This window comes from Colius striatus, chromosome 2 (assembly GCF_028858725.1).
Source record: "Colius striatus isolate bColStr4 chromosome 2, bColStr4.1.hap1, whole genome shotgun sequence".
NCBI lineage: Eukaryota > Metazoa > Chordata > Aves > Coliiformes > Coliidae > Colius > Colius striatus.
In genome coordinates, this window is record NC_084760.1 from 14,152,245 (window position 1) to 14,172,037 (window position 19,793).

General features: G+C 36.9%; 1 protein-coding gene across 3 annotated transcripts in view; it reads right to left on the reverse strand.

Moving 5' to 3' along the window:
• Positions 1–402: 402 nt before the first annotated feature.
• The window catches only part of MYO6 (myosin VI), a 114,676-nt gene continuing 95,285 nt past the window's right edge, over positions 403–19,793 (reverse strand). For 2 of the 3 annotated variants that reach the window (XM_061989559.1, XM_061989560.1), the window contains exons 27-33: positions 19,689–19,767; positions 17,458–17,618; positions 10,991–11,094; positions 9,557–9,688; positions 6,057–6,083; positions 3,935–4,153; positions 403–1,945 (exon numbers count right to left, since the gene is read on the reverse strand). In XM_061989559.1, the coding sequence (XP_061845543.1) occupies positions 1,746–1,945; positions 3,935–4,153; positions 6,057–6,083; positions 9,557–9,688; positions 10,991–11,094; positions 17,458–17,618; positions 19,689–19,767 (922 nt within the window). In that variant the 3' untranslated portion in view covers positions 403–1,745. The remainder of the gene's footprint in view (positions 1,946–3,934; positions 4,154–6,056; positions 6,084–9,556; positions 9,689–10,990; positions 11,095–17,457; positions 17,619–19,688; positions 19,768–19,793) is intronic. The other variant, XM_061989561.1, reaches the window with a different exon arrangement.

The following is a 19,793-nucleotide window of genomic DNA, read 5'->3' on the forward strand; positions in this document are numbered from 1 at the left end:
CAATGAAGAATTTGGGTAAAATGAAAACATTTTCTCCTTTGAAATCACATGACCAAAAAGTAGAGTGGGTACACAGTGGAGGCTGAGATTCCCCAATGCAGCTGACGCACACAAATTTAATGTATTGCCAAAATAACTCCACATGTATTACAGCAAGGAGTGCATTTAGAACAAGCAGACTGGCATGCAAGCAAAATCTATGGTCAGTGAGGATATATGCATCAGGAGCTTTCTCTGTGCTTAAAAACTTGCATACTTAAAAATTTGAGTTTCCAAGATGTTTCAAACTCAGCCAATAGCAAGGAAATTATTTTATAGTGTAAGTAAACTTTATCAATTCATAGAGTAAGACTTCATTTTTAAATCACGTTGAATCAGCAATAAGACATCAAGCTACTTAGATTTCAAATTCCTATCGAAGAGATAATAAATAACCAAGTTTAATTTGTTGCAATAATGGCCAGCATGGTGAAACAATGTTCACAGAAGTGAGCAAGATGCATCCTAAAACTGTATGAAATTAGTAATTCCCACCCACAAAGAACTCCCAAAAAAAAACGTTTAATAAGGGAACTGTTACAAGCTATGGAGCTTGACAGAAGAGATTAAGACAAAGCTCTGAATCACTATGATATTCCAGTATACTAAAAACTGTAGCTATTTCACCAGCACATAGTATTAAGATGACACATTATGTAACCGAAACAAATTTTTGTACAATCTATCAGAAGGTACAGACCTTGTGAATCTTGTTACAATTAAAATTAACAGGATGTCTGAGGTTCAGGCCTCAATACTCAGTTAAGTTACACTGCCACTAAAAAGCTCAAGAGATTTCCCTTATGCTATCCTTATCCATATATGCCTCCAGATAAAGTCCTGGACAATTTAGCATAATATCTTGAGATTGCACTACCTGGATAAACAAATTCTCCAAGAATTCCTAATGGAAATTTGGTCAGAGGAACAAAATTCCAAATAAATTCATACTTAAATAGAAAAAAAGAAAAAGAAACTAAGAGAGAAGTGGTATAAGCCCTAATGAATACTACATTCTTTGAGTATTACACAATACATGAACTCTTTGCAGAATGCACAGAAAACCATTTATCTTAAACCAAGACAGAGAATGCATTAAATAGGAATTTATGCATCGTCAGTTTAGGTAGATTTCCCATCAGCTTCTGAAAAAGTCAGTAAATACAGACACTAACCAATTTTCAAATCAGGACATAAAATGTCTGAGATTACATAAAAGTATACTCCAACTTCTCCGGAACAGAAGTCAAAGCTAAGGCCTCACAATTCCAGTTATTAGAAACAGGATCTGCTCTTTACTGTGTCACCACCTGAAGCCACCTAGTCATTGTTTTAAAGAGGGAATGTTACAAAAAGGTGGTTGCAATGCAGTTCTTTGTCATGTGTACCCAAGTACTGAGAGATTGCTTAGAAGTGTTAAGAGTTATAACAGAGACTGGTAAAGAAAATGCAACATATAAACAAAATGCAACAAACTACAATGAAGCTTCTTCAAGGTCCTCACACCTAGTGAAGTTCACTACACAATTTAAACATCATAACGTACAAATTAACAAACCACATGATTAAGAAAATCTGTTCACTTTATATTAAACATCTCTAATGTGATCATAGAACGTTTACGTCCTCCGTTGAAAAGAAGAACTCTTCCCTTTGTAGCACGGGCAAAGGTTCCCATCTCGAACGTCGCTGTGCAAAAAGACCGCTTATTTCAGTAGGTTCTGCAACATAGCTGTAGCATATGTAGGACGAGCTTGTTGGCTTGCAATTGCATTTTGAAGGTACTGGATACCTCCACATCGCTCCCAAATTTCTTCAAACTGTCTCGGCAAAATTTCAGCGCCTCGCTTTCGAGTTAAGCCAGTCTCCTCGAGATTAAGCTCACACATATCAATATCATCCTTACCTGAAAGGGTAAAGCAAAAGGAAACATCTTTATAAAGGTTTTATGTCCTTCAAGGGCCCCACTAACAAAGATAAAACCTTCCTCATTAAATTTCCTCTCTCAAGCTCTGGTTCATCAATACACTTGAGAGCTGATGGGGAAATCAGTCCTCAGACACAGACTTCACAGAATTGTAGTATCGTTACAGTTAGAAAAGATGTCAGGAGGTTGGGGAATCCCTTTTTTTTTAATGGTATCTAGCAACAGAACAAGGGGTAATGATATGAAGCTGGAACACAAAAAGTTCAATTTAAACATGAGAAAAAACTATTTCATTGTGAGGGTGAGGGAGCCCTGGCACAGGCTGCCCAGGGAGAATGTGGAGTCTCCTTCCCTGGAGGTCTTCAAGACCCGCCTGGGTTCCTGTGCAACCTGATCTAGATGGACCTGCTTCTGCAGGGGAGTTGGACTAGATGATCTTTAAAGGTCTCATCCTACCCCTACCATTCTATGATTATATGTTCAAGTCTAATCACTAACACCTCACACTGCCAGGCTAGTCACCAAACTAAACTATACTTCTCAGTACTTCATCACTTCTTCACAGAATCTGAAGGGTTGGAACGGACCTCAAAAGATCATTTAGTCTAACCCCTTTGACAGAGCAGGACCACACAAAGTAAGTCAAACAGGAACTCATCCAGATGGGTTTTAAATGACTCCACAAACCCATCTGGGCAGCCCGTTCCAGTGCACCCTCACCCACGAGTCTTTTGAATATCTCTGGGGATGGTGACTCCATCACCTCCTTGAGTAGCCTGTTCCAATGCTTAATAACTCTCTCAGTGAAAAAGTTCCTCCTAATGTTTGATTTCATTTCATATTTTTAAACACACAAAGCAGAAAGGCTGTATCAGAATACACCCATAACAGAAACAAAGAGGAATAAAGAAGCCAAAAAGATCAGCAGCATGATATATTCTCCCAAAATCCACTACAGAACAACAATCACATTTGTTTTACACATACTTTCAGTGTTACATCTTTTTCCAGTGAATTGCTGTTATGATTTAATTTGTTGAAAGGTAGTCAAGAGAGTAAGAACACGAGACTTTTGATCAAATATAGCCAGTATTCTTAATCCATCAGCCTCCCATGCTAAAAAGGGTTTGCCAAACAGGATGAACACAGGGAATCCAATGAAATAATGAATGTAGCTCACTCAATAAGTTTTATTTATAATAAGTGATCCACTGAATGTGATATTCATGTCAGCAATGCTACCTTTAGCTATTGACTTTGACAACGAATAGGCAACAGTTAATATACAGAATTCTATTAAAAAGAATCAGCAGAAAACAAAATAATTTTTATTGCTTGTAAAGCATCACTCTGAAGGTAAGCAAATTGGTTATGGTCTTTTCCTCAGCCCCTATACTGAATACAAAACTCAAATTAAAGAGCTGTAAATAGCATTTCTTCAGGATCTTCTCCCCATGTCCTTATCCTCCAGAGAAGCAGGACACATTTCATTACCAATTAAATCTCTACTATATTTAAATCTCTACTTAAATTGCTACATTCAATTTTTGTTAGAAATGTTTACTAGGCCCCACAGATTTGGTAAAAGGATCAGTTTGCTATTAGCACTGTACTATGGAAAGGCAATAGATCATATGTGAGGCAATTTTTCAAGGCTAACTAAAACCAAATACAACAATGAGTATAACTTTCCCAAATAAATTGTGATGTTTTATCTTCACACTGTCTCCATTCCAGTGAATAACCTGAGGACAATTAATCATGACCAGTTATATTTCCAAATTATATTCTTTCACATTTGGCTGCCACCAACAGCAGCCCCAAGTCCTCGAATTCTGCCCAGACAAGAACTGCTGATGGAAAAAAAGAACGTACAACTTGAGAAAGTTGTACCATCAGCCTCTTCTTCTGAAGTGAGATACTAATTCTGAACCTTCTCACTGTTTGCATTTTGCTCTCAATACCAACCCGCTACAAGGAGAATGGGTGCCTTGTCAGGATGAAGTTCCATTTGCCGAGCAATCCAGAGCCCATCAAAATGTGCATACCACCAACCCTTCTTCTTGTTCTGGGGATCTTTGTACTGGTCTGCTGGACGGATGAAGGGAATGCGGAAGTAACGCTGTTCTCTGTTTATGTCAATCTCTTGCTGTTTCATTGGTAGCTGGGCTGTTGGGTTCTGTTGAGCTATGATACAAATAAATGTCAAAACAAGCAAACAGAAAAAGGAGGAAACAAGACAGACATATTATGACTTGCTTGACTAATCAGCAAAATAAAAAAACCCAAAGAAACCAAACAAAATAAACCAAAGATGATCCATAAAAACTAAACCAAACCTCCAAAAAACTGAGAGATTCTCTCTGAATACAAGGTCTTCTGAAGTCTCATCAAACCTACTCTCATTTCATATAAGGTGCCTTCTTTGAATCACTACAGCTACAACACTGGGGAGGAAAGGCTCATGTTAAACATTGTATCTACATATGTTGCTTTATAGGTTGCTCAGTGGCATAGGGTACATTTAGAGAAAGTGAGTAAAATAATACATTCTGGTTTGAACCAATATTTAAATCAGAACTTCCCACATACAATACCTTACCAACCAGAAACAATCAGTAACTGCTCTAACTCAGTGCACTCCTTTGTAAATCAAAGTCACAGTGCAAAGCAGTCTTTTCAGTTACAAAAATACAGTCAACACAGAATACACTGTTAGAAATTACTCCTTTGTTAATAGAAATATTAACAACAAATACTGCTTGATACAAAGCTCTCTAACTCATCAACTGATCGACCTTCTTAATGTTATACATAAAGTATCATAATCACTTTTTAACAGTAAATGCTCTTAGAAGCAAGGTCCTTTCCTTTTGCAACTGCCTCCTGCAAAAGTTTATTACTGATGTTGTTTTAGTGGTTTACAATACCAGTGTTACAAATACCCTGCTTAAGAAATTGTTAACGTCTCTAGGAAAGGAAGTCACTATTAACAGTTTCATGTTTCAGCATAAACAGAATAACTGAAAGTTAATTCCTTCTGTGTCTGCTGACTTAAGTGGTAAAGCTAATTTTTGAGTGAAAATTTAATAAAATGAAAAATGATATTCACTTCTAATTATGTATATCTACAGTTATGAACAGGACTATCAGACTAGCAACTGCAGCCTGAAATTGCTTCCACTCAGATTTAAGCAAAATTCATGTTTTCTAAATGTGAAAAGCAGATTCTTAAACAAAAATACGTATCTACTACACAAATCATGTCCTCAAGTCTTTTTTCCACATCTATGTAAACACAACGAAGGAAAACAAAATAAATTTTAATATTTCAATGATACTTTTATACATCAACTCTGACTAAACACATATTTTACAGGAAGACGTAGTTTATGGTTTATAAGGAATTCCACCTTCTGTAAATTATCTGACCATCCACCACCGCAGATCACCGCTTTACATTGTCAAACACTTTTTGCACTGCAATGGTAATTGCTAAGGCTTATTTCTAACCCTACGCATAGCTAAATCCAAGAGGAAATCTAGTGGACAGGAATGTTAAGCAGCCAACAGAGCCCCTACTTTTCAATACTGTGAAATTATAGCTTTTTATTCAAAAGAAACCATCACCTGAATGTTAGTTTGTGTGTTAGGAAAAGAGCTGTTACATGAAGTTGATTCCAGAGTTTTGCTACAACAAAAAGTCACATGCAGACAGTAAAAAATGTTAGAACAAGAACAGTATTTTTTGGGGGAAGGGGGACAGGAGGAAGGTAGAAAGAAAAAAAGAGAAAAAAAATAGTAGATTATGCCTTTGAATAACCTGCATAAAAAGGCTATTTCATTCTCCCTTCCCGTGACTGCTCAAATGGGTAGGATCTGTAAAGGAATGTAAACTGCATTCATAAATTACTGGAATAATATATAATTATCATCAGTTGAATACCATTGCCAAATTGTAAAATAGAAACTTTTTTGAACAATTCAATTGTTTGTACATGTGTAGCAAAACACTGGATCAATGTTAGTGCAGAGCTCTCAATTGTGCCTATTCTTCAAAATTAGCTTAAATAACCATCTCCCCACTTACGTGAGTTGCTCAGAAATGGTGCAAAATCTGTGAACAAATATTACATGTTGAACATGAAGTGCTGATCTTTGAAAAGTTAAGTTTCATTACCTCAACATCTTTCACCAATGCTGATGACAGACAAATGGAAATTCTTGTTACACAACACACACAGATGTTGAGCTAAATATTTCTATTTCATTTTCTGCTTACTGACATATACAAAACGTCTCCTTTTCTCAAGTTGCAGAGATTTCCAACTGCTTCTGTTTTCATTAGGATTTCATTTTGGAATTGATTTCTTTGATGATTTGAGATGCCCGCTACAAAAGCTCAGTTGCATATATGATAAGGACATGTCTCTGTAACAAATCTGCTAACTAATTTTTGACATTTCTGCTAGGAAAAAAATTCCAGGCTTCTAGTAACACCAAATCTGCCTATAAGAAGAAATAAGAATATTATGTTCCAATAATAAGAAACAAATCAGTGTTTAGCTTCTAAATTGAAGGTATGAGTTTAATTAAAGAATACCTGTAAATTTATATGACATCAGTGAAAAGACAGAAAGAAGAAACGACATCATTTGAAACACACATCCACTGACACCTCAAAGACTTTCAGCTTAAATATCTAAGAAACTAGAGTTCCTTCTTACTTCCTTCTCAGATCATTCTAATACATAGATGTGACATGCCCAGGTGGTATAATTATTTCTAATAGGAATAATTACTTCTGAAATTAACTAGAGTCTCTAACAGTCACTATCAGTGACTTTCTTTGAACTGCAATGTTCTAGCTTACTCAGTAAAATCCAAGAGTAGTACAAAAATGCAATGAAAAACATAGAAAAGAATGCCGTAAATGTCTAACTAAAAACTATGAGATCATGAATAATCCAAGCTTTATTTGCACAAATCCAACGATTCTCTGCTCTATTACTTCCCATCAGCAACACTGTGCATGAATATTTATTTTACTCATCTAGCTCCAAGACAGAACTTGTGAGCTCAAATTCAAAGCAACTTACCATTTTGCTGAAGTGCTTCAAATGCTTTTTCATGCTGTTTCTGCCACAAGCTTCCTTAAGCACTTAAATCCACATTACTAGAAATGGCCACAAGGAACCATTTTTTGATAACATGTTTTCCAGGGGTCTAAATTTTACCTGCTATGTATCTCTAACAAAGGTCCCTGAAAAGCTGAAATTCTCAGGTAATGCTCAAGTAACGCATAACTCAGTAAATGAATCAAGGGGTAGAAGACGCCTCTGTATAAAGACTAACACTGACACTAAGTAGGGCACCTGTATCCATGGGGATCTGTCCCAGGTCAATGCTCTTATCCCAGGCTAATGGGACTTTGGGGAGAGGATCTTCTCCCCATCCTCCCTTTCCTCTGCCTCTTCGATTAGCTATGTCGACAGGAACACAAGAATCACAGAACCAAAAGACAGCAGCAAAGATCTAACTAAATTATTATATCCATTTGCTGTGACTGTTCATTTCTTAGATTACTTTTATGAGTCAATCACTGGACTTGGGAGGTGGGGTAGTAGGAAAACACTAACAAACCATTCTGCAGATATCACTCTAGAAACTGCTCATCTAATTTTCAGGTCTGATAGAGTTGACCATGGTAACTCCTCTATTTTCTTATTGAATTTAGAAGGCAGACACTCCCATTAGTGCATTAATTTGACAACAAAAACACATCTTTAAAATGAGTAGAATGACAGTCAACTAAGAAAGCAGCAACTATGCAAAATCTGTCATCCCATAATTAAAACTTGCAATATCAACACTCACAGAATTTTCACATAACCTGCGGTAGATAAGGCTTACAGTGATGTAAATGAGGACATTGTAACTTCCATTTACAAACATCTACATCCACGTCTATATATACATTAATAAAGAATAAAAGCATGAGAAAAATACCTATCACAAATATCACCAACACACTTTTTTTTTTGTGGACACTAAATGAGTTATATAACAGAGTGTGATGCCTTCCAGTCTTCTGGATAATCACGTGCAATTCTCTGATGGAGTACTGGAGAATGTTCATAATTAGTGTTCCTCAGAGAACACTGGGCATTGGGCCCAGTTCTGTTAAATATGCTTAAAAATGATGTGGACAAGGGGATTGAGTACACCCTCAGTAGGTTTGCAGATGACACAAAGCTGGGCAGGTGTGTTGGTCGGTTTGAGAACAAGAAGGCTCTTCACAGGGACCTGGACAGGCTGTAGCAATGGGCCAAGGCCCATCACATGAGGTCCAACAAAGCCAAAGGCTGGGTCCTGCACTTGAGCCACAACTGCCCCATGCAGCGATAGAGGCTTGGGGCAGAGTGGATGGAAAGCTGCCCTAAAAAAAGGTCCAGGCAGCAAGTGTTGGTCAACAGCTGGCTGAATATGAGCCAGCAGTGTGCCCTGGCGACCAAGAAGGCCAATGGCATCCGGCCTTGTATCAGAAATAGTGTGACCACTAAGACCAGGGAAGTGATTGTCTCCCTGTACTGAGAGCTGGTGAGGCTGCACCTCAAATACTGAGATCGGTTCTGGATTCCACATTACAAGTAGGACATTGGGGTGCTGGAGCATGTCCAGAGATGGGCAACAAAGCTGATGAGGAACAGCTGAGAGTGTTTAGTCTGGAGAAGAGAAGACTGAAGGGAGACCTTACTGCTCCCTCCAACTACCTGAAAGGAGGCTGTAGTGAGGTGGGAGTCAGTCCTTTCTCCCAAGTAAGGGGTGACAGAACAAGAGGAAATGGCCTCAATTTGCACCGGGGACATTCAGATTGGATATTAGGAAAACTTTTTTAAACGAAAGGGTTGCTAAGCACTGGAATGGGCTGACCAGGAAAGTGGTTGAGTTACCATCCTTGGAGGTATTTAAAACATGTGTAACACTTTGAGACATGGTTTACTGGTGGATGTTGGCAGTGCTAACAGTTGGGCTGAATCTTTGAGGTCTTCTCCAAACTGAGCAATTCTGTGATTCTTTTTTTATTCTGTTTTCAAAATCTCTATTCAATCCTCAGGTATAATTCACATTCTGATCTATAACTAACCTATCTCATAATGCAACATTTGTAATTACAGAGGTAAACACTAGTATGAATAGTATTAAAGACACAGTGTCAAAATGCAAACCACAATTTCATAAAAGAAAACGATCTTGCTTAATCTAAAGCAGCACAGCAATGTGAACATTTTGCAAAAATGCCAACAAATGCAACAGCAAATCATGACCTGTTTTTAACAGATGTGAGCTGGTATGAGAAAAAGCTTTAGGGAGAGCTATTCAATAGATGTCTCTGAGTCTTCTGAAAGTATTCTGCTCTATGCAAAGCATTTCCTAGTTTCAGTGTTTCCAAAATATGTACCTTAAGTCAATATAAAAATACTCTTTAAAACACAAAGAATTTCCTTCATCCTAGCAAAACTAAAATCAATTCTAGACATGTTTCCTTTAGAACACTGTCATTATACACACAGAAAGATCTCTCCTCACCATAGTCTGTGACTGATTTGGGAGCACGCCGTTCTGTTTCCGCATTGCGTTTCTTATTCTTGGATTTCCAAGCATGATAGACCTTTAGCCTTCTATGAAACTCTTCTCTGCAAGCTGCCAACAGTTCAATATCTGTCTCACAAATGAAGAGGGAAGGGATCAGTGAGAAAAATTAGAAAAAAAAATTTATTAAATGCTTTTCTATATTGATAGGTATCTAATACATCATGTTGTAATAAGTTACAATATAATATACCCTTATTCTCTACAGTAATAGGGCCTGTATTTTATGGCCCAGAAAGTCTCTTGGAATGCTGTATATCCTTTTCTCTTTTAGACTATTGGCAGTGTCCAAAATAACCATTCTGCTGTGAGACTTGGACAAGTGAAATGCTCAAATAACATTTTCACATCACTAAATCTGCCTGTTACCATTATCACAGTACAAAACAGATACACCACTGACCTCTCCTTTTCCAACTGAAAAAAATCAGCAATTAGAATGCTCAGATCAAAGTTTTATTTCCACTTTACTACATACATTTAATTTTGCTGAATTTCACAACACTAAGAGACCGAATGATTGCAAGGCTTTTTCATTAGGCATCTAAGAGTATCCAAACTGGCTTTTCTAGGGACAAGCATACATTAGCACCATGTAGTACTGCATCAACTATTCAGCTGCATACATTGCTCTAGCTTTGCATAGGTAAAAATAATTGAGACATAGAATTTGGAGTTAAATTTATGATTTAAACATAAGTAGTGAGAATGGGTTCATTTCCAATTTCTATATCTGGGGAGAAATTAGGTCTTTGAATGAGAAGTAGGAAGAAACAGTAATATTTAAGAACAGAGTAATTCTCATCTGTTTCTGTCGTCATAACACTGGGGGAAAAGCAATAATGTCCCAACTGTGAGCTCCCTAAATGAAGTCATCCATTTTGAAAATTAGAAAACAATTTGAACATCTAAAACAGAATCTATTTTCCTCTGTGCTCTACATGAAGTATTTGCTTTTTTGGTCATTTGGTAACAGCAAGAAGTGATAGCAAAAAACTGCTCAGAATATGTGAATTTTAGGTAGAGCATAAAAACTGTTATTCTCATTGTGGAAATACACAAAACTGAGACAATTCAATTAAGAAATTATAACAGGTATTTTATATCTCAAGTCATTTAACATCATAAACATGCAATCAGTAAAGCAGGTAACAAAGGAAATTCTGTTTCATCCCTGTAGCAAATAGCCTTGTTTGCTCTTCTCTTTGGGGTTATAGAACTTTTAAAAATTCAACTGACATTCATTCAGGCCTGAATAAATGAAGTTCATGAGCAAGGTTTGTATCTTTGTCATAGCAAGAAAGTAACACCTTTCGTACAACTACAACTTGACTTCTTTCTCAGATGAGAAAAAAAAGCCAAACAACTTACCACAGGATGTATTGATTGTATCACGAAGCTCTGCATATTTCCACTTACTGAGATCATGCTTCTTAGTGCCAGCGGCAGCTTTTGTGGCTTGAACTGCAGGACCCCTACAATTATTATTAAAAAGAAAAAAATAAAACCACATGTATTTTTAAAAAGCATGAAACAGGAATTGTTACGACTGGGGAAACAGATCCCACAATCAACAGCATATTCCTTATACAATGGAAATCATCAGCAGCAGGACTGAATTGCAAAGCACTGAACTGTTTTCAAGGTGTTACCATGATTGAGAGAAGGTGAATCTTTTACCTCCAGAATCGTATTACAATCTGATTGCTTGCTTAGAGATTAAAAGGAATTGTCATTAATAGTGCTGATCTGTTAAAAGACACATATTCTCCTTATGTGTGCATAACTCCATGTTGATGTGTATTTTTCTTATAACTTGTCAAGATGCAGAAAACAGACACAAAACAGTGGCCATATACACTTTTAGTTCCATCCAAAAAAACCATACAAGAAAAAACTTTTCTGAAGTAGATAAGGAAAAGATGGAAAAGGTGTTTCCTCTGCTCTTTAAAATCCAATTAGGACAAAATCCTTGTTCCAAGAAAATATTCCATGCTGAAAAGAAATCAAATTAGTTCTATATTAATTCCATAGAACCTGTCTAAAAAGAGTAACATTTATTCAGAGGTGAGGGGTTGGGGTGTATGTCATCAAGAGACACCAAGGAAAAAAAAGACCACATCCAGAGGAAAGGCTGATCCATTTTTTATAAAAGGCTCATCCAGAAGTGGTGCTTTCAAAGGCAAAAGTCACGGAACTTGTCATGAAACAAAGGCAGCAGCAAGTGCAAGGGACAAATTTTTACTAAAATCCTCTTCATTGGAAACAGTATGTACAAGGTTATCCACGTAACAAGTACACGTCTATACCTATCAAAACAAACCTGAAAAAATATTTGGGGTTTCTTGAAGAGGAAGAACTCGCCCTTAGGAACAGAAAACTTCCCATGCATTATTTGGATATAAACTCAATTCAAAACACTCGAATACGCAGTGACGATCGGGGCACTTTTTAAACACTAAAAATCTGAAGAACAGCCATATGATTTCACCAGCTTCTGCTAATGCTCATGACTAAGAACAGAAAGCAAAGTGAATTATCTTGTCTTCAGGATCTGAGAGGATTGTTCAGAAAATACTAGATCTTTGCCAGGGTAGAAAAATACAATGTGTCACATTCAAAATACACAAGAGATAAACAGAAGAAACCAGGCCTTTCCATTTAAAGTCTGTTTGCACAGTAATATTTCTGTTGGCCTGTTACATTATTACAGCATTTATAATCCATGAATATCATTTTCAGGTTTGTTTTTCCATAAGGGTCTCACCTGGTACTATAAAGTTTTATGTTGCCTATTTTCCCTTTTTAGTTAATCAGTTATAAATACATGGCAAGTGGAAACTTTCTTTATGTAGATGTAACAGTTTTGAAAGCAGAGGCAAGAAACACAATTTCAGTTTCATAGAATAAAACAACATGCTTACCCAAATGTCTTCTTAACAGTAACCAAAATGCAATACAAATGTAATTAAAACTACAGAATCTTCCTGTTTCTTGCAGCATCAGTTTAATTATTCCTACTCACACTACTAATTTGAGTCAACACAGAGCTTCCAGTTATGGTATGTCTGAAGACTGACATCAAGAATTACCTCTGACTTTTAATCTGTACGTAGTTGAGGGACAGGAACTCTTCCACACCCTTAGCACTACTCGTAAGTGTAAAACAATCATTAGACAGACAGTCTGCTGCACAATGTATGTTTTAATATGTTGTTATCACTGGCATACCCCTAGGATCTCAAAGGGTTCCTGCTAAACGTAAGTTCTGCTGCCTGGTGTCTAACCTTCTTGAACCTAATTTGACAAATCCTAAGGATTTTCCTCATTTAGCAACACCACACACCACTCAGAGTTTGCCACCGAACTTAGAGCAGCACAACTAGGCTCTAAGATCTCTGGTTAAACTACTAGTCTTTAAGAATGATAATCCAATTGAACGGCTTAGTCTTTCCACTACAGCACTTCTCTGCACTCCACAGATCATTCTTCTGTTTTCTATATGACTTTCAGCATAACAGTCTGTCACTAACAAGAGCATCATACTTGAGAATTAGTCTTCAATGCTCAGTCTGACCAAGCTATGTATCATAATCAGCATTGTCAGACTTCAAGAAAATATCAGTCTCAAGTCAAAGCTCTTCACTATAAAAAAAGTGAAAAAAAATGAAGTTAAACAAGTGCTCAGTAAGAAGCACTGCATTTTGAATTCAACACCACCACAGAATCCCTCCTGGTTTTGCCCCACAGTTTTGTGATTTTTCAGCACATTAAGAATTAGCCACTGTAATTGGAACTAAGCACTTTGTCTATCTAAGTTCACGTGCTAACTCAATTACACACAACATTGTTTATGCTTAAAATAGCACTGCAAAAAACATATTTTGTTAAAAGCCTCATTTCCGATTATCAATGCTATAACTAGAAAACCCATCAACCATGTGAGACTGATCATCTGCAGACAATATACACACAGCATAGAAGCTTATTTAACAGCAGATTCACTTTTTAAAACTCTCTTACGTAAGCTTCAGAAAACGAATGTCGAGACGTTATTTCTGTCCTCTACTTGCACAAACAAAAAATTCTAATTCCTCAATGATACCAAGGGTAGTATAAAAATTGATTTCAACAGATAATTAATATTCTAATAACAGCTAGAATGACACTGTTCCAGGAAAACTGTATTCCAGTGTAAACCAACATTCTCCTTTCCTCCTGCATTCTGTATAAAATCTTGCATTAGTATTCAAGAAATCTCTGAAGGAAATTTTGTTTAGATGTCTGAAGAGGAGTTTTAATCTGCTTTTAACATGGTAATTTTCAAAACCACTTTTACTTCAACAGAATTAAAAGCAGAATATTTTATTAAAAGCATCAACAGTTGCATGAACATTAAATAACTTCATTAACTCCATGTTGAATTTGTAGAAATACTTTGAAAGACGTGGAGCCTAGTTTCCTATTATCACTGTAAGAAAGGTGAAAAGAGAAGAGAGTTGGAGGAACATTACCAAAATTACACAAAATAGCAGGGTATTTGAACTATTCTTATTCTTTTTTTACACAATTAATTAAAATAGCAGAAAAATAATTGCTGAAAAATGGTGTTGATAAATGAAATTTATCTGAAACAAAGAATTTATTTATCAGCTTAGCACTTAAAAAACCCCCAGATTCCATTACTTTTCATTCCTTGATAATTTAACTAATCTCATGTGTGATTTATTTTTATAAAATGATTGATTCATTTGGTGCTGTATTCTCACCTACCTAGACAATATTTCTGACATTTCTGTGGCCATTTCTTCCCTATAAGAAAATTGATAAATAAGCATAAAATAAACATACTAATGTAAAACCAGCCTCTGTGAAAGTCTCTTGCCAACCGAATAAAAGTTAATTCAAGTGCAGACAAAAAGTGGCTACTTATTTTATACAATTTCCATTCATATATATATATAGGTACATATATATGCACAGTGTGATTCTGTGAAGAGCAACAAATGACACAAGGCAGTAAAAATTGATTGTATGTGAGGACGTTGACACTAGTTATATAATAACATTTAAATGGATATTATTAGGTATATTAGATTATTAATTTCTTTATTAGAGATGAGCAAAGTAGGGGATATAAGGTATTAGAAATGGATTTAAAGTTTCCAGATGCAAGCTAATAAAGATTATTGTGGGTTATTGGTACATAAGAGGAAAGTATCAATTTTCTTTGGATTAATTAGTGATGGTTTTTTTTCTATTAGAGCCTTCAAATGGAAAAAAATGCCATACGCAGTCATTTGCAGCTTTGTTCCATTGGCTCTGCAGACAGAAGATATTTATGTTAGATAGACTACTTGCTAGTTACTATTCCAATAAACTGAAGTGTGAAAAGGTGGGTCATATAATTTCTGCTCTCGCATATCTTGTGTACTGTCCTATTTTATATGTTTGTTTGGTTTTAAATGATAAACAGGATTATATAGACCTTTTTTCTTCACCTTTCTCATTCAGTGTGTTAAATTAGTTTTAAACAGTTTAACAAAAATCAGCTGGAAAAGCAAACAAGAGAAAATTTCCCCCACTCTTTCTTCAACCCCCTGCCTCAAACCTCATCTTTCAAAATCAAAGATTTTGAGATATGCAGCCGATATATTTTATTCCTAGATAAGCATATCACAAGAAATAACAGCATTCCTAAGGTAGCTACACTGGGAATAGGACAGGTAAGCTTCTTTATGCAAGCTGTGAAAAGACACTGAGCCTAACTGCAATACTGAAAACCCACAGGTACACACATGTAGCACTGAATATGCCATAAGCTAGAACTCACTTGGACTGTCCCAACACAATTCCTAGAACACATACACTCAAGACCTTCACTGAGGCTAGCTTATTTTGGTGCTATATGTTAGATTACAAGATTCAACAAGTCACATCAATTGTGTAATATTTTTAGTTTTAAAAAGATAACTATTTTTGTAACTTACTTAAATAGTAAATTGTTTAGCAGATGCTAAGCACTTATCACTGGGTGCAGTAAATCCCTTATTGCACATGGCTGTAAAATTGCAGATGAATAATAAAACTGGATGAATCCAGGCAAAGTCCAGCATATCAGCACATGCGCTGATGACACCAAACTGGGAGGACTGGCTGATTCCCCAGAGGCTGTGCTGCCATTCAGCGGGATCTCAACCGACTTGAGAGTTGGGCAGAGAGGAACCTCATGAGGTTCAACACAGACAAGTGTAGAGTCCTGCATCTGAGAAGGAACAACCCCGTGCACCAGTACAGGCTGGAGATTGACCTGCTGGAGAGCAGCTCTGCAGAGAGAGACCTGGGAGTCCTGGTTGATAACAAACTAACCATGAGTTAGAAACGTGCCGTCGCGGCCAAGAAGGCCAATGGCATCCGGAGATACATCAAGAACAGTGTGGGCAGCACAGTTGAGGGAGGTTCTGCTCCCCCTCTACTCTGCCCCTGGTGAGGCCTCATCTGCAGTACTATGTCCAGTTCTGGGCTCCTCAGCTCAAGAGGGATAGGGAAGTGCTGGAGAGAGTCCAGCGCAGGGCCATCAAGATGATCAGGGGACTGGAACATCTTTCACATGAGGAAAGGCTGCGGGAACTGGGGCTGTTTAGTCTGGAGAAGAGAAGTCTGAGGGGGAATCTTATTAATATTTACAAATATCTAAATGGTGGATGTCAGGAGGTTGGGACATCCCTTTTTTCTATAGTTGCTAGCAACAGGACAAGGGGTAATGGGATGAAGCTGGAACACAAAAAGTTCCATTTAAACATAAGAAAAAACTATTTCACTGTTGATGTGAGGGAGCCCTGGCACAGGCTGCCCAGGGAGAGTGTGGAGTCTCCTTCCTTGGAGGTCTTCAAGACCCACCTGGACACATTCCTATGCAATCTGATCTAGGTGGACCTGCTTCTGCAGGGGGGTTGGACTAGATGATCCCTTCCAATCCCTACCATTCTATGATTCTATATCCAGCACAGAACAAACACAAATAAAAATGCTGTGCCAAATGCTGAAACAAACAACTTTTCTTCTTTGAAAAATATACTTATTGACTCCTGTCAAAGAAATTAGTAATACTTAAACTTTAAATATTGTTGTGGTTTTGTCCAGTCAGCCATAAAGAGGCACGAGGGTACTTGCTCACTCCCCTCACTCTCAGTGGAATGGGGAGGGGAACACAAGAAAAGGGAAAAATCCATGCAGGTTGAAATAAGAACAGTTTAACAGAACAAGAAGAAACAAGTTCAGGAAAAAACAGTTATAATAGTAAATGATGGGATATACAAAAGGAATGGTGCGTGCCACAGTTGCTCACCACCCAGAACCTGACACAACTGCTTCCAAATGGCAGCCACTTCTGGCTAGCTCCTCACCCAATCAGAACACAGAAATAACTACTATTTATGCTTTTAAATAGGACTTCTTGTTAAAAATAACACATAAATTTTCTATATACCACTGGAGTATTATAGAAAGGGTACACTTTAATACTACTTACCACCAAAGAAATTCCATTCCCTACTTTAAATGACAAAGCTCATCATCTAAATTGTTTTTCATCCTTGTCAAAACATAATAATAAAGCAAGATGCAAAATAGAGGAAGTTTTTATACAAAAGAAATGTCTAAGAAATCTCAGAAAAGAATTTCAAAACTATTCCAACACATGGACCTAAAAGGTCCATTTAATGAATACGAAAACACATAAAACCAACAAGAGCGCAGTCTTCTCAAAGGGATCAAGATAGGAAGAAGACAACAACAACAAAAAATAAAGAGAAAGCTGTAATTACTTAACCCCATACCTGCGCAATCCTAAATCAAGCTGAGCCTCATCACTGATCAGTTCTGCCTCACTCTGGGCAATTCTCATGGCAAGTTCATGATCACGACGTTCCTGTTCAAGCACTGCCTGGTGCTGGGTTTCCTCTTCTCGTTCTCTAGCAAGCTGAGCCTCAATTTCAGCCTGTTTTATAAAACCACAGCTTTAATCTTATCCAATGTAAACCAAAATTCTACATAAGCAAAGGATTAGTAACATATGCCAATTAGTATATTTTTAGCTTTCAAAAGATGCAGAATTTACTGAACTGGAAAATTAACAGCATTAGTATTTGGTTTGACCCAAGAAAAACAAAACAGCTACAGACTGCATCTTTGTTTTCATAAAGTTTATCAAATCACTGTTGTCTACTACTTGCATTACCTTTTCAAATTAAGGTGCCAATCAATTATTCCTTATTTAAAAAAAGCCCACATGATGCTTTTTGTCAGCTGTTATGAAAATCAGACTTCAAAAGTTTTTAGAATCATTAAAAAGCAGATGATAAAAAGCAATATGGTTACTCCTCCACAGCACTAACATTATTGCCTTGATATTCTGCACTTGGCAACAGGCATTGCTTTGCATATAGGTGCATGGTTCATTTCAGAAAGACATCATAACAAATGCTGGAAGCCCTGTGGGCATAATCTGGCTTTCAGTTTATGTCAATGGTAAAGAGCAGCAAGTCAGATATACTGTCCCTGCAAAGTAAATCTATATTTCCAGTTTACCATCATTATTTAGCAAAAGGTTTTGCACATGTAGCAAGTAAAACATGACCATCCAATTCATACTTCTGAGAGTCATACATGCCAAGCATTAGCAATGCCTCTCTAGGTGCCCAAAGAAAACAAAGTCACTTGTCATTCATCATGATGAACTTAAGCAATGCAGTAACACCATTGACTTCACCCTATGAATTCCATTTTAGATTAGCTGACACTAACAACTAATAGGAGAGACAATGAACAATTAACTGTACATAGATGAAAGAATTACCCTACTGGATTACAAATCTGCTACATATCCAAATGCAGCATTTCTAAGTGTAAATTTCATTCTGCATTGCAGATATCCACATCTCAGACACAAGGAAACTTAAACACGAATCCTAGAAGATGTCATAGTGCTGACAGATCAAGTTTTTAAAACTTCAGTCATCAGGCCATCTTGCCTCAGTGGACCAAGCTTAGTCTATTTAAACTGTCCTTGAATGGTAACTTATCCTATGAATTCCTCACAAAACATTAGGTATATCTGCAATGGTCTCCAAACAATGATTTAGAGACAAACCAAATAGCAGTTCACTCTTCTTATGTTTAATTTCTGCAAGTTGGTAGTGATTATTATTCTGATACAGTTGTGGCCTAACTTCTCTGCTAGTTCCAGTGACTTATCAAGAACAAGGGTGAGGTGATAGAAAAGGTATGCAGATGCAAGGAAGATAAGTAGTATTAGCCTCACTCCAGGGACAAGAGGATACAGGAGAAAAATCCTGCTTCTGATTAATCATGGATAGGGCTTAAAAGAGTGACCATAGACCTGCACTTGCTATTACTTCCCTATGGGGAAGCTTTTTCTCTTCTAGACTGCTCTCTCCCAGGTCACCCAGGCAATGTTTAAGACAATAGGAAAACAAAGGTATAGGGGCCAAACACACCTGCATGATAGGATCAGTAAGAAGTGTCAGGAATGTGTGGAGAAGTAAGGTTTGAACTATATCTATCTATTCTACATGAATATAGCCAGAAGTAGCTACAAAAGCAGCTATTCTGTGTCCTCTCATTTTCACCAATATTCTGGAAGTTAAGCTGGCAGTTGACATAGTCTGTGTCCATGTGTGACTTCTAGTAAAAGAGCATCAAACTTACTTGACAGGATTCTCCAGTGTTATGTATTTTTAGCTTCAAGATAACTTTGAAAACTCTTTAAAACCTAATGCACCTCTATTTATCAGACCTGAACTTGTATATGAAATAGAACTAGGTGATCTGTCTTGCAATGCTCTCAGCACGATTTTTAGCTGACATTTACTAACAGAGTAACACTGCTGAATGACTGAGACATGCAATAAAGCCATTAGACTCTGGAGAATCTAGGCTGTGAAAAACTTTTTTTTTTTTAAAAAAAACAAAACAAAACCTCCAAAAACCAAAAAAATCTCAATAACAATGAAAAAAACTCAAACCCACACACAATTAAAACATTAACCTGAATATGCTTCTCTTCCTCTTCCCTCTTTTTCCTCTCTTCTTCTTCCTGTTTTCTCTTTGCCTCAATCTCAGATTTCCTGTTACAAAAGAGGAAGAAATGAAA